This window comes from Emydura macquarii, unplaced genomic scaffold (assembly GCF_026122565.2).
Source record: "Emydura macquarii macquarii isolate MOO-44397 ecotype Brisbane River unplaced genomic scaffold, CSIRO-AGI_Emac_v2 contig_2681, whole genome shotgun sequence".
NCBI classification, from domain to species: domain Eukaryota; kingdom Metazoa; phylum Chordata; order Testudines; family Chelidae; genus Emydura; species Emydura macquarii.
The window spans coordinates 4,244,800-4,260,310 of NW_027132818.1; the positions used below are offsets into that span (position 1 = coordinate 4,244,800).

The 15,511-nt window shown below is 37.9% G+C and overlaps 1 protein-coding gene across 1 annotated transcript in view; it reads left to right on the forward strand.

The window, feature by feature from the left end:
* Window positions 1–12,346, forward strand: part of LTN1 (listerin E3 ubiquitin protein ligase 1) — a 40,490-nt gene extending 28,144 nt beyond the window's left edge. Inside the window, exons 22-30 of the mRNA XM_067565635.1 lie at window positions 2,134–2,347; window positions 2,690–2,927; window positions 3,859–3,933; window positions 4,492–4,678; window positions 6,283–6,454; window positions 7,500–7,720; window positions 8,869–9,063; window positions 9,683–9,850; window positions 10,364–12,346. Of these exons, the coding sequence (XP_067421736.1) occupies window positions 2,134–2,347; window positions 2,690–2,927; window positions 3,859–3,933; window positions 4,492–4,678; window positions 6,283–6,454; window positions 7,500–7,720; window positions 8,869–9,063; window positions 9,683–9,850; window positions 10,364–10,426 (1,533 nt within the window). The 3' untranslated portion in view covers window positions 10,427–12,346. The remainder of the gene's footprint in view (window positions 1–2,133; window positions 2,348–2,689; window positions 2,928–3,858; window positions 3,934–4,491; window positions 4,679–6,282; window positions 6,455–7,499; window positions 7,721–8,868; window positions 9,064–9,682; window positions 9,851–10,363) is intronic.
* Window positions 12,347–15,511: the final 3,165 nt, after the last annotated feature.

Consider the following 15,511-nt stretch of genomic DNA (forward strand, 5'->3'; position numbering starts at 1 on the left):
AAACATCATTGCTAAACGGTATACTGCATCCTGCAATAGGACTCAGAATCAACTTTCGACACCTATTAATTTGACACTCGACTCAATTTTCTTTTCTGTATTTAAAAATAGCAGGCTAAAGAACAGATATTTATGTCTTACTATGTTTCTGTATGTTCTAATAGCAACTTTCATCTGAAGGGTGTGAGAGTGCTTTACATAATATAAGTAAAGGGGTTGCATCATATATCTTGGCTAGAAACATATTAATCATTTTACACTACTATCATTATAAAATGGAAGGATGGATGTTAATTTAAAGACAGCAGCCCAAAGCACCATGGAAGCTACATTTGTGGATTGTGAAATTTGGACAGAGATGTGGCTAGAACTGCAGGCAAAATGCATAAGCACAGAAGGAATCAGAGTGCTGGTAGAGCTTCAGATGCAAAGGGTTTTTGTCAATTTGGGGAGGAAATAAAATGAAATCAGGCAATTTGAATTAATGTTTAAATTTGCAGTGCTTTGAAAACTATATAACACTGAAGGATCAGCATTATTCAGAAATTTATAGGTTTTTAGCTATTTTAAAAAAATGCATACTAAACTTTCCATGGTCTGTCACTTACTGTTTGTGCTCTATCCTTATTCGTGACCTGAATGCTATCCATTTTGATTATAGCTCCTTGAGGTGGGAACCTTGTCATCTTAGCTTTTTAGCATGTGCTGTCTGTCTGTCTCTGTCTCTGTCTCTCTCTCTCTCTCAAAAAAAAAATGCTCTGTTTCTAGTGAAGGTAGCGTACAACCTAAAAAAACCAAAATATTGCATCTGTGTGGTAGCAGCAAGGCTATGAATCTCTGTTTGTTAGGAAGAAGTTAGTCTGTGCACTACAGTAGCAATATGAGAATTTCTGAAACAGCTTTGGTACATTGGACAGCAAAAACTATAGAATTATTTTGAATATATGTGCCATATATTCCTGTATTCTGAACAATATCCCACAAAATCAAGATTTATTAATATGACACATTAAAAATTAACTGAATGAAACTCAGTAGCTGTGCTTTAACATCTAATACTATTAAACACTGTGTGTCTGGTGAAGTTGGAAGACATACACCAGATTGAATAGATGGTGATTTGGGCCATAGTCCTCTTTTTCTCTCCTTGCTCACTCTCTGTGAAGGTGCAGGGCAGGATTAAAAGTTTATCTTCTCATGCCAGGAGAGATGCTAGTCGAGGGCTATCCCTGTAGGGAAAAGGTCAGACTTGCCTCCTTCCTAGCTGATCACATGGTTGTTTCCTTGTCAGAAGACAAATGGGTAAACGAAGCAGAAACATTGCCATGAGAGAGCAATAGCCCATTGGTCATGAGTACCAAGGCCTTCTAGACTAGTCTTAGTCTTGCTGCATATGTAATGCAGTTATCTAAAATGTTGTCTTTCAAGAATGTAAGCCTCAGTGGGAGGACTTGCTATGTAGACTTGTCATTCTAGAGGATTTTCAGTAGTTAATCATATTACTTTTTGTGGATCTTGACAGAATAAAAATAAAAGCAGGAACCCAGTTTGAGGGAGGAGATTAATTTTTGTCCAAGGGAGTGAACACCGTTTTAATAATTTCTGGTTGAATGTAAGTTTCCCGCAATTTGGAAATGCTTTAATGAATGGAGCTTACAAAGTTTTTATATTTGGGAAGGAATGGGGTTGCTTTTTAAAATATAGATCTGGTCTACTTGGCAGCATAAATTTTAGTGTTGCAGAGAGACACATTTCTATTTGAATCCACTTGGTAGCAATTTCTGCCTACTATTATGTAAAAGGTTCTTTAAGAATGGAAACAATCCATTATTCTAAACCTTGATAAGAGCTGGGGAGTTGTTGTATTTTATTTACTTTCATTGGGATCCAGCAGAAGTTTTAAAATAATCTTGTGAGCTCAAATACCAGAAGCTCTGAAATCAGGTGAGCACAGATTTGTCTGCCTTACTTATTCTCATGTAGCATATTTTGTAGAGATAACTAAGACTTGTTTTTCCATCAAACATCTCAAAGCAAATTCTATAACTATATGTAACTCTACAAATGTAGCATAAAACAATTGTCTTAAAGCAGAGAGAGGACTAAGAAATTACTGTCTTTTTTTTTTTCCAGACAACAAGTGAAAACCGTTCACTTTATCATGTTCCACTTGTGCAAATTTTTGCCTGTGTCAGCTGTGACTTGGCTTCTGCCCTTAGTGCTTACTTCCAGGCGGCAACTCCTGAGGCTATTAAAAATCTTCCTTTGAACCTGATCAGTGAATGGAAAGAATTCTTTTCTGAAGGCATTCACAACTTGCTGTTATCTTTGTTGGTAAAAGTCACAGGCAAGTATATGACAAATAGGGTAATAGTTTGATATGAAAAGCGACCAGAGTTGAGGTATTTTTAAGTAGAACATGTGACAGGCTATTTTTGACTTCTTATATTGAGTGCTCTATTCATGTAGTTGTTAGACAATATTTAACTAGCACATAATGGATGAGCAACAATCAATGAAAAAATATTAAAGGGATATATAATTACACTTAGATTTTTAAAAATATTTAGTATTGGATAGTTTAGATAAGTGGAAATTGTATGCCTTAGTTGTCTGTGATTGAACTCACTTATAACAATAACAAACTGAGCTACAAATGTAACATCAAGTTTTTCTCCATTATGAACAGGGGAAAGCAAAGATGCATCTGAAAAATCCTTTCAGAATTCTATACTGAAATCTTTAGGTGAAGTTCTAACATACATTTCAAAGGACCAATTGTTGAACCACAAACTGCCAGCCAAGTTTGTTGCTGGCCAGAAAACAAACCTCCCGGATAAACTACAGACCTTGTTAAATACATTATCTCCATTGCTGCTCTTCCGAGCTAGACCTGTACAAATCACTGTCTACCACATGCTATATAAGTAAGGAATCAACCAGTGATCTTTTCCTCTCTGTTTTGAAACTCTGTAAAATTTTGCATTTTGAAATGTGAGGGAAACTAGCAAAATAATTTTCTATTGGAAAAAACCACTAAGTGGTAATTTGTGTACATGTAGTGAACTTTGATATACATATATTCTGTGTAAATACTGAGTAATTTTATAAATATTTTAGTTTTAGACTAATGTATTACATAAAGGAAAAGCTTTGGTATAGAACATGAGAACAAAATTTGATTTTCTGACAGAATTGTGCATGTGGTTTAAGTGCAGTATCAATATTACTGCAACCCAGGGTTGCCTAAGAGTTTTCAGTCTAGCCGTATATTCTGAGATGTACATAGCTTTCCAAAACTCTCATCTGTTGGACTGAAATTCTCCTGGCTTGGTCTCTGCCTAAAGGCAAATTTTACAAGAGAGTTTGAACCAAAACTCTTCAGACATTTGTGTTATGAGGAAAGTGGGGAATAATTCTTCTTTCTTGAGATTCTTGTGAACTTTCTTTGGACAGCTTTAGTGCCAGTGATTGTGCACAGAAATTTGAAATGTATGTATTCTTGACTAACTTACATGCAATTTACAAGGTTCATGTGACTTAAAACATAGGCTCCATAGCAGCTAGTGTCTCAGTCCAAGTGCCCTCTCAGGTCTGTAAAGGCTGATGGTAGGCTTGCTCAGAGGTATAGAAGTTAGTTTTCCTAAAGTAAACATCGGTAAAGGGAAAAACTGAGCTAAATTATGTGTCTTCTGGCACCTGCAGTTTAAGCAACCAGTTTTGAAGATGTCTTTGAAGTGTCTTATAGACACTGCACTATTTTAATAAATAATTGCCAGCTTTTCTTGGTATAAGTAATAAATGGTGTAGGCCGTAAAAATGAAAACTGGTTCTCTCCACCTTCTTCTAACTCCACAGGTTAGTGCCCGAGTTGCCTAAATTTGATGATGAGGATCTCAAGTCCTATGGTGATGAAGAAGAGGAATCAGCCTTGTATGGGTTTTCTTTTTTTCTATTTTGACTTCAGTTCTGCATCTTTAAAGGGGGTAGGGTGTTGCATGTCATGGGGTCAAGAAGCACTTTTAATCCAGTGTATAGCATTGTAAAAAGCAAATTTGAGGGGCAGTTAGTTCAGTATTACTACCTATCTTGGTGGTAAGAATGGTTTGTGATTTCTATTGTTTATCCAGCACTAGCTCACTGTGACTTCTGCCCAAAAATAAGTTAAAGCAACTCGAATAAAGGCTAAAATCCTCCTTTCAGATCCCCATGGTAGCATTCAATTTCTATATTCAGCCCTTCCTCAAGAAGTTAATGGGAGGTCTTTCTATTTAAAGGGAGAGGAATATTAACATGTAATAATACTGCAGTGCAGAACTGAGAAGAGAATTTCATTGTAAGAGGAGAGCTTTGTTTGATGTATTTACATGTTTGGTACTGGAAGGATGCTGAGCAGGCTGAAAAAAATAAAACCATTTTGTGTTCTAAGAGAGCTTTATTTTGTGTATTTCATCATCATGCCAAATATAATGTCTTATCATCATTCCTTAGGTCACCACCTGCAGCTCTTATGTCTGTTCTTGCCACTCAAGAACTCTTTCTAGAAAACATCCTAGAATGCATCCCAGTTGGAGAGTTTGCAGTTGTTCAGCCGCTGAGCGAAGAATTCTGTTTTATTTTAGGATATCTTCTCACGTGGAAATTAATATTAACTTTCTTCAAGGCAGCTTCTTCCCAAGTATGTATTTAATGACTCTTTTTCTCCAAGTGCATTTTTTTTTACGCTCCTATCTGGCCAAGGTCCGTTTACATCTGGTCCTGAAGTTTCCACTTGATATTTTCCTCCTTTTAATTATTCAATGGCTTCATGCCTTCAGCTGATGCAGAATTAATGGTATTTTTTTTAGAATCCATCAGCATTGATGCTAAATACACTGATGGAACTCACTACCGATCTCTCCTTTCCCTAATGCTGAGCATGTATTAGCTCAGCCATTCCAGAAAGAAAGGAGCGTTAGCAGTGGAACTCATGACTTTGACATGGCAGTGCAGAAAGATGCTAGTAGGCAACTAAGAAGTAAATATGCTTTAAGAAACTTTAAAAAATATATCATTTGAAAACACATTTTAAACAACCTCATATTATATTAATGTTCTATTTTTCCACGTGCTAAATGTTTACAATATTTTGAATGCTTCCTGTTGAGGAAGACAGACGTGAGTGTAGAACCTGTCTATTCATATTTGTTTAAGGAGAACAATCTTGCTGCTAATTTGAATTCAAACTGTTGTTTGTAAACAAGGAAGTATTTGGTGCATTTAATTACATATTACATATACATTACATATATATTATGTATATTACATATACAACCTTACTGGCCACCAGAAGACTTTGTTGATTCAAATGGGGAACAATACCTGAGGGACATGGAGCAATATTTTAAGGCAGTGTGATAGTTCACGGTGCAATGTATACTGCGTACATTACTAGTCTTAAAATTGATCTACTGTGTGTGTCAGTGACTCCAAATTTTCAATTTAGTATCATGTTATAAAATATCTAAATATCATTGAAAGAGTTGTCCAAAATAATGTAAATTTTTACTGTTAAAGGGTGATGTAAACATTATGAAATTATATATTAGATATACATACCATAGTGAACAATTTGGATTTCTGGTCTCATTTGTGGAGCTCTCATTTGTAGGCACAGATGTAATGGAAATAAATTCTGTATTAACAGCTTTGGAAACAAAGCTAAAATAAAATTCTAAATTTAGACTTTTCCATTTCTCTTAGCTCCCCTCAACTATTCTGCTGTAAGCACAAGATCATTATGTTCTTGAGTTCTTGGTCTAGTGTTGTTCAATAGCCTGAGCCATGAGGCTTCCATCAGTTTACTTAAAAGATAGTAATAGACCTTGGTGTCAGAATGCTTTTCCTGAAAACCATATACGTGTGGGACTGCCCTAACCAATTTGTCTCAATGCTTAGTGTTTATATGTAGATATCTGTCTACCCTAGGTATTTATAGACCCCTACTCCCCTGTAGTATATGAGCACCTCACCATTTTTAATGTTATTTACCCTCCCAATATCCCTGTTAGGTAGAGACGTACTACCATTTCACGGATAAGAAACTGAGGTACAGACAAGCTAAGTGGCTAGCCAAGGGTCATACACAAAGTCTGTGGTGGAGGAAAGAATTGAACCGTCTCTCAAGTCCTAGACTAGTGACCTAATCACTGAACCTCCTTCCTCTCTACATGTACATGTTCATATCCTTCTCAGAAAAGCTGCTTTTTATTAGGACTCATACTTCGTTTTTTCCTCCACCAGCTGCGGGCTTTATATTCACAGTACCTTCGAAGAACTAAGAATCTGAATAAACTGCTTTATCACCTGTTCAGACTTATGCCAGAAAACCCTGCCTTTTCAGGGTTAGCTACTGAAGTCCCAGATAAGGACACAAAAACTTTCTTTACTGAAGAGCTTCGTTTAGGTGTCAAAGGTTAGTAAAAATGTATCTAATGTTTGTTCACTCAGAGTAACTTCAGCCTTAATAAGATTAAAATATGCTTCTTAGTGAAAGAAAATTATGATAAATCTTAGAGAAACATCTCCCTTCCTTATTCTCATTACTGAGTTATTTCCAGAAAAAGCTGTGATGGGAAATCCTTAGTACCAGTCTATCTCTGCAAATAATAGTGCCCTGTGTCTGCACATGTTCAGGATTTAGATGGTGCAAGAAACGTGAAATATTTAAGTCTAAAATGTGTTGTCAGCATGCAGACTTCTAGCTTCATTTCTTAAATGGACACTTTTAGGTAGCATAAGCCCAATTTTTAGATTGTCTATTTAAAAATATGTCTGAAGCTAATAGAAATGTCTTCAAAATATTTAACAAAATATTTAAATATTTGCATTAATTTATCTGCAGTGCTTGATTTGCAACCCAAATGTTGCAGCAGACTGCTAGTGCATGAGAAGCAGTGTTAAATTAAAGAAAATAGGTAGGTAGATTAGCTAATTTTCACTGTTCTACCAGAGAAGCGCAAAAAGCAAATTAGACTTGAAAATTATTTTTCCAATAATCTAAAGTGATATTGGTAATTCAGGCAAGAAAATAACAGTTTCAAAATTAAAATATTTTTATTTAATCTTTTTCATATTATATAACAAACAAAATAAAATGAAAAGTTGTTGAGAAAGGATATTGAAATGTTTCATTTTAAAAATAGCCAAATGGAACATTGTTGGAACAATTGTCCCTTTTTTCAGTAAAATTTCGGCAGAATGAACACAGCTTCACAAAGCATTTCAGTTTAGATACAACTGCTTTCTCCAATGGAATATAGTTCCATTGAAGTTTTTCCAACTAGCTCTAATCTGAATTTTCGTAAGGAGAATAGCATTTATGAACTAGAGAAGTTGGGAATTGTTGCGATGCTTTCTGTTGCCAGCAACAGGCTCTGTTTATATAAATATGTCCTATAAACGTGGGGCAGAAACAAAGCTTTGTCACCTATATAATATTTATTATTTTTTTCCCCCAGATACAGCGGTGTTGTCATCTCAGATTCCACATTTGGCTTGCTCGGTGTATCATATGACATTGAAGGATTTGCCAGCCATGGTTAGGCTTTGGTGGAATAGCTGTGAGAAACGTGTCTTCAATATTGTAGACAAATTTACAAGCAAATATGTCAGCAATGTGCTTTCTTTACAAGAAATATCTTCTGTGCAAACTAGCACACAGTTGTTCAATGGCATGATGGTTAGTAAGGCCTTTATCTTCTAGAAAAGTTGTTTGTTTGTGAACTGTCTTATAAAAACTGAAATGGTAAAATCTCTCAATGTTTCTAAACCAGGCATAAATGCAATAAGATGCTTTTAAGTGCCATCTAGATAAAGATCTTGGAGATAATATCAATGGAATAGAACTATCACAGGATAGTGGTCTCTTGCTGTTGTGACTGGATTAAAATCCTGACCCTGTAGAACAGAGGTCTTCAAAGTTTGGGTGCACTACACCCCCCCACCCCCCGGAGGAATGTTGCGGGGGGGCATGGGAGCTCCCTATGCCCCGGCACTCCCAGTGAAAAGCCTCTTGGCTGAGAGCAGGGAAACCCTGATGTAGGGTTTTCAGCGGGAGCCCTCACTGTCCGGGAGCTGAGAGCTCCCAGCTTGGAAGTCCCACCAACTTGCTGCAGCCCCTGGCCTCCGACTGTGACCCCAGTCCCAGCTGGAAGGGGGGTATGGGAGGGCACGGACAGCAATAAGTGGGAGGCATGGGGTAAAATGTTTGGGGACTACTGCTGTAGAAGTCAATTTTTTGCTTTTGCTATTGACTTAAGTGGGGCCAGGATTTTACCCTAGATCTTTATCAAAATGCTATAATGCTGAAAGCAAAGACGTTGCTTTTTCAGAACCTGACTGATCCTCTGATAATGATTCAAATGACTCTATTTCTATTATCATAAATGATTGATAGCATAATTTCATTTATTAGTGTAGTAGGATAACAGTTGTTCACTTTATAATTGCTGATTTCCTATATTTGGAAGTGTAGAAAACCTTGGTGCATGTACTTCAGTCATACGGATAACCTCTCTGTGTTGTTTTCTGCAAGACCACTATCAGTATGGTACCGCCTGGCTGGATTTTTTTTCAATTTTTAAAAAATTTGTCCGTGATTGTCAGGCATCTTTCAATCTGATTGGCAGGTACCAATGCTGTTTAGTTTGGCGTGACAAAGGCAGGCATTTTTCTTTAATGAAAAGATTTATCTGTCCCTTGTTTTCCTGGTTCAAGTACCTACAGTAAATTATGGATGTTTCATGTAATGTAAAAAGACTTGAAAGTGTATGTTTAACTGAAAGTGAGATTTTGTCTCCAATCTTTTGAATGTTTGTTTTTCTACAGGTAAAAGCTCGATCTGCTACTCGGGAAGTGATCGCTATCTATTCAGTTGATGATATATTTATTGAACTGATAATACAACTTCCACCAAATTACCCACTGGGCTCAATAACAGTTGAGAGTGGAAAGAGGGTTGGTGTGGCTGTTCAGCAGTGGCGCAATTGGATGCTACAGTTAAGCACCTACCTCACTCACCAGGTGAAGTTTTAGGCAAAGCCTTTTGTTTTGATCACTTGCAACATACAAACGACACAAAAATGATATAACAATCTTAGCAACATAGTGTTGACAAATGTATCTCCAGGATCTGTATCTGTGGATGATGAACTATTCGATTCTCTAAACTTCCTCTAACAGGAGATCCTCTAAAATTGAGGATTGGGTGGCTAGTTATTATATATGTCACTTGAAATTTGTGATTATAAGAAACTAACAAAGGGTTAAAGCAAATCACAAATGGCTCTATAAATGCTCCTAAATGCAAACAGTCCACTATGAGTTTTGTAGAGAGGAACATGTCTGGAATCTGAAGGATATGTTATATAGTACTGCCCAGTGTAGCTGAAATGCATGGCTTTATGTGATTATGTATATAAAAATGGTACGTTTCATCCCTTTACTACACCCTTCATAAATTGCATGTCATCTTAGATGAATTTTTCAGGATAAGGTTCAAGTCCCCTTATCTATTTGTAAAGCACCTAGTACAGTGGGGCCCCAATCCTGGTTGGGGCGTCTGGGTGCTACTAAAATAGAAATGAGATGTTCTAAAACGTTAACACATCACTGATTGCTGTTGTGACTCTTTCCCTGTTAGAATGGAAGTATTATGGAAGGCTTGGCTTTGTGGAAAAATAATGTGGATAAACGGTTTGAAGGCATTGAAGATTGCATGATCTGTTTTTCAGTGATTCATGGTTCAAATTATTCTCTTCCCAAAAAAGCCTGCAGAACATGTAAGAAAAAATTCCATTCTGCCTGTTTGGTAAGTATTCAGAGCTGACTTTGTGTACATGTTTGTACTTTGCCTACATTTAAAATCTGGTTCAAATTGCAGAATGCAAATTGTATTAAAGCTAACAAAATGGTAATCCTGAGTATATCAGAAAAGGTTGATGTCTTTATTGCCATACAAAAGAAAATTACTGCTTCTCTAACAATATAATTCCTTAAACAGGGTTCTCACTCATGGGATCCTACCTTCTTAAAATGAGACCAGACAACAGAGAGAATCCTGTTGGATGGTATCTTTCAAGAAACAAATGTTTTACCTATGTATTTCATATGACTGCTTCTGCTAGGGAAAGTTGCTGCACTGCTTACTGGACAAATAGCTACCAAATACTAAGTATTCTAGTATGTTATCTTCACTGGCAAGGTGTATACATCACTAGATCTGATAAAACCTTACACCTGTAAGATAAAACGGAAAGTGCTCAAGTGTAAAGCACTTTTAAAATTCCTATGTTCACATTTTAAATGTTTGTTTCTCTTTCAGTACAAATGGTTTACATCTAGCAACAAATCCACCTGCCCACTTTGTCGAGAGACCTTTTTTTGAAATACAGTGCTTTTCTCCCTCTTTAATAAAATGAACAAAGAAGGAAATGAAGAGGAGAACTGGTCCTGTCAAGAATTGTACACTTGAAGGAAGCCCAACTTGCATTTTGGGAAAGAAGATCAGAATTATCTTAAATTGTTTAAAGGGATGATGCATGTTGATCTCTGGACTGTGTTTTTTGTAAAGAGCTCTGAAACACTTCTTTGATATAAAAGAAAATATATGTAAGAATAGTTTATTTTAAAAATGTTATTCTAAAAATTCAGAGGTAATTTCACTAGTTATGTTTGCACTGAAGTAGTCTTCAACTACAGCTCAGTAAATTAACGTGTTTTAGGTACAGTCCAACATACTGTCCTGCGCTTAAGCGGGTGCCTCTGATTAACAGGTGCATTTACTGTACGTGGCATGAAGATCTGAATTTCTGGAACCATTAAAGTTCCATTTATAAAAGCTTCTCATATCTGAGTTAATAGCTGCAACTGGTATTGCACTAAAGTTAATTTAAAGCTTGTGATAAAACATCAGTGCTGATTTAATACTAAAGCATGATCTGAAATACACTGTAATCTAAACTATTTATAAATTGAACTTTAATAGTGTAACCCAGTTTTTTGATTTCTAAGATTTGAAAAGTTGATCAGGTAAATTCAGAGAGAGAAGTGGAAGGATGCTGGCCAGCTGTTGTGCTCTCATTATAGCTGTATTCTTTATCTAAGATTGTTGAAAACATTAACATGTTAATGAAATTTTATGCTCCCGTGACATTTGATCACAGTGATCACTTCGGTTATCACAGGGATTTAGCTTTATAACTTAATTTAATGTTTGTCATAACTTAACTGTTCAGTTTTCACTAGTAATTTCCATTCATGCAAGTTCATTTTCTAGAGAAACATATGTACAGTACATATAGCCCATTTTAACTTTGAAGCCATGTCATTTCATATGTTAAATACTTGGATCTGTAAAGAAACACCAGTGGAAAGGGAGAAAGAGGCCTTTTTTTGTCAATATTTCTAAGCTTTTGGGATCTTCCTGTTTTTCTTTGTCTTTTGGCCAAGGGATTTTTCTGAAAAAAATGCTATATTTTAAATGGCTAGTGCTTTGGGTATCCAGTTACACAGAGCTTTTAAAGGGGCCTACTGTTCAGAGGGTGATTGCTCAGCCCTGTATGAAAACCAGACCCTTTTAAGGCAGGCACCCACAATCATTTGAAAACACAGACATATGTACATTGTAGGTGCAATAGATCAGTAGGGCCAGCACTAAGCTGCTACTGGAGAACTTTTGCATTTTGATGATCTTTTATTAAAGAGAGCAAAAGGTGGTATTTAACATCAATCTCAGAAAAAAACGTATTAAAGGGAAACCCATTTATTTCCATAATTTTGATACTTTAGCAGAAAGGCTTCTCATATTTTGTTAGAGTAATTTAATAAATATTAAGCATTACTCCAAATGATTATTTACTGCAGATTTAGGAAACAACTTCTTCTAGATAAATGAAGCCCCTCTCTTGTGAATTGTCTACCACTGAAAGCTTTAAGTGACTTGCACGTTGGTTCTGTTAGGTATCCTGTAGTCCAGACTTTAGTAGTGGGAAGCAGTGCTTTTCATCTCCAAAATACCTGGATGTGGCAACTCTCTCTAGCCCCTGCCTACCCTTTGGTGATCCACAATTGTTTAATCTCCTGCAGTAACAGTTTTTGAAAGAGGGCTAACCTTACACCACTAGCAGAATAATTGTAGAACAGACTATGAAATGGAGGGTCTGGATCATCAAATCAGAGCTACCTTATAAGGGTGAAATCCTGGCCCCACTCAACTCAAGGGCAAAATCCATTGACTGCAGTGAGGCCAGGATTTCACCTTGATGTTACCTACAATAGTGTATGCTCTGCCCTCTTTTACTACAAATACTTGTCATAAAATATGAAGATGAGTAACACCCATTGTCCTATTTCTAGTTATTACACAACTTTTAGCAGTTCTAAGCTCCTTTTAATCAAAATATCTCAAGGATTGAGAACAATTCCTTGTTTAGCTGGAGCCTGGTAGAATTTTCAAACTTTAAATGCATTATTATAGCTCAGCATCAGTCACCGTTGAGACACTGGGGATAATTCCCTTCAGCCCACAGTTGCTGGGGACAGCAACACAGTTGCTGCTGATCACAGCCCCTTCGCTGGCTTGCTTCCAAATCATCTGTCTCCCTGGCAGCAGTTCAGTGGTGGTTCACATTGTTCCCAACTATTTCTTTGCCAGCTTTAATTTTAATGTTTTTGGACAGTAGTGACAACCTTTACACATCTTTCTTCATTGCTTTCCCCTGCATCTGCAGGTATAGAGTGATGTGGTTTCAGCAATCAGGCAGTGGCACTGCAGGCCTCCCTCCCCAACAATATCAGATGGGTGTCCCATAAACGCTGGGCCAAGTCAAAGTGGTGTTCTATAAGTGATGCAGAATTTATAGGCACTTCAGAGGGTTAATATCCTGCCTGTTCACAGCCAGCCAACCTTGGCACTGGCAGGGCTCAGAAGCACACAGTAAGGTTAGGTTCCCGTCTTGGCACAAGCTCCTGCAATTCCAACACAGAAAAAGCAAGCAGAGGAGACAACATAATGGGGTAGAGAATCCAAAGATGAATTCACCATCTGGTCAGCTCAGGCAGTAAATCTCAGGGTAGACATGAGCCAGAAGGAAAGAAGTGAGTCCTACATTCCTTGGCTAATGCTGCAGGGCTTCCCTTTTCCCCAGCATGAAGTGGGACTATCACAATGAGACCCCATCCAATGGGCAGCAAGATTGGGACCAAACGGGAGGACAGATAGTGAAACACATCTAGAGGGCTCAAGGCACTAAATAGTTGCAAGTGACACTGTCCCAGTTGGGTAGAAGTTCCTGCAAAACAGGCACATAGGGCCAAAAGTGCCACAAAGGGGGTGGAAAAGGCAATTTACCAAGGTATTCATCCTCTGACTCCAGAACCACCCCCTCTACTGTGAAAAGAGAACTCTCAGATTCTGAGAGAGGCTTAGGAAAAAAAGCAGCAACGTCCGCCCGATAAGACTGACATCTAGATGCAACTCTGGAACAAGCACATGAGGACAAGCTTAAGGACAAATATCTTACTTCCACATCACTGCCTGAGACAGCAATCCCACTGCACCCATCCTTTGAGGATCTGATCAAGGAGGAACAGGAAACCCTTGACAACAATAAGCACAAAAGCAGGTATGTACTTACAGTATTTAAGCCAAAAATTGTCATCACAGATACACCAAAGGTCAGTACTGGGTTAGCATCATTAGCAAAGAATATGATAATTCCATCCAAAAGAAATTTCTCTACCAACAATACAAATGATAGAAAGGTAGAAGTCAGACACAGAAGGTATTTCAAGGCTTCTTGGTTGTCTTTGGAGTGTCCTGAGCCGTGACCTGTTTCGTAAGAGCCACACCATCCTGGCCGTGGAAGATGAAGGACCATTTTGACTTCCAGTCTACTGTTAAGAAAAGAGCCCTAGCTAAAGTCTTTGTGGCAGATGCCTCAATGGATGCAATGAGATTCTCAGCTAAGGCCATGGCAGCCAGCTCAGCAGCTGGGTGCTGCATCTGGCTATGCCCTTAGACAACAGATGCACCCTCCAAACAAATCCTGTGCTCATCTAAATTCATAGTCTCTGCTGTTGGAGGAAAAACTGGATAACTTTGGGGCAAACAGAAAGCGTTCCACCCCTCTAATTCCCACATGGTGCGTTGAGAAGGGATTAAAAGCCCAGCAACAGACAAGTTTTCCTTTCGTCTATTCTCACAAAAATACAAGGGGAAAGACAGCAGTTCACAAGGAGAAAATCCTGGAACTGCAGACCAAGCAGCAAAACAGAAGTGATAGCACCACCTTTAAGGATTTGGTATGACAAGTGCCTCTGTCCAGATCTGAGTCTAGGAAGCAGAATTTCCCCATGACTCAGGAAATGGGTCTGTTATCGAACACAGACAAGTGGGTGATATGAGAGAGGCAGTGAGTGAAGCTGCTCCCTGGAACTAAGGGCCCATTTTTTCCCCTTCATCCAATCCCTCACTTCAAGCAACCATTAAATGTGAACTGGTGCTAAGTGAAATCTCATACCTAGCCATAAAAACCCTTAGAAGAAAGGTTCTTAAAGCTATAGTCCATATATTTCATCATCCAGAAGCATACAGACCATGGCAGAGGATTTCAGAATTGTCCTGGATCTCAACATATGGATGAAGAAAACAAGATTCCAAATGGAATCTTTGACGGGACTTCCTTGCCTCACTGGATCTAGCAGATGATCTACACATTGCTCTATGTACATGGTATTGCCACCTACTGTGACTTGCATACGGCCCAAACAAAAAACGGGATACTTGCGAGGAACAACGAGAAGCCAGTAAAATTAGATGGTATACACTTAGTCTGTGCAACAATTCAAATACCTCCATTCAGTGTTGAGCCGTGATGGGAATGTGAATGCAGATATTAAGCATTGCATAAAGAGCATTTGGTGTAAAGGGACAGAGCTGATGGCAATTCACTGCGATAAGAATATGCCGAATAAATGAAATGGCAATATGTGTAAGATCATGATTAGGCCATCTCTGACACATGGATGGGAAAGTTAGCCAATAAAGGAGAAGGGAAAACTACTTTGCACTGCCAAAATGAGAGTGCTTATTTGGATGCTGGATAAGATGAGAGCTGATAGGCTATGCAATGAAACAGTACAAGCAATGATGCAGATAGTCCCCATCACAGAAAAGCTGAGATGTCTGGGTCATGTGAGATACATCGGCCAGAAAGTATAAGATCTACCAGTCACAGGAGAGACTACAAGAAAGACCTAGAAAAGGTGGCTTGGGACGCTGAAGGAGGACAGGAAGGTTGGCATCAGCTTGGAAGATGCATTTGACAAGAATGCTTGCAGACAAAGAACAAGAGCCACTGATCTCGACTGATGGGAAAAGGTGAAGATGAAAAAATGACAGATCACCTCCAACTCAACTCTGCCATTGGTCCTTGTCTTTACCAAGATGCTGGTGGCAGGTATAGCTAAA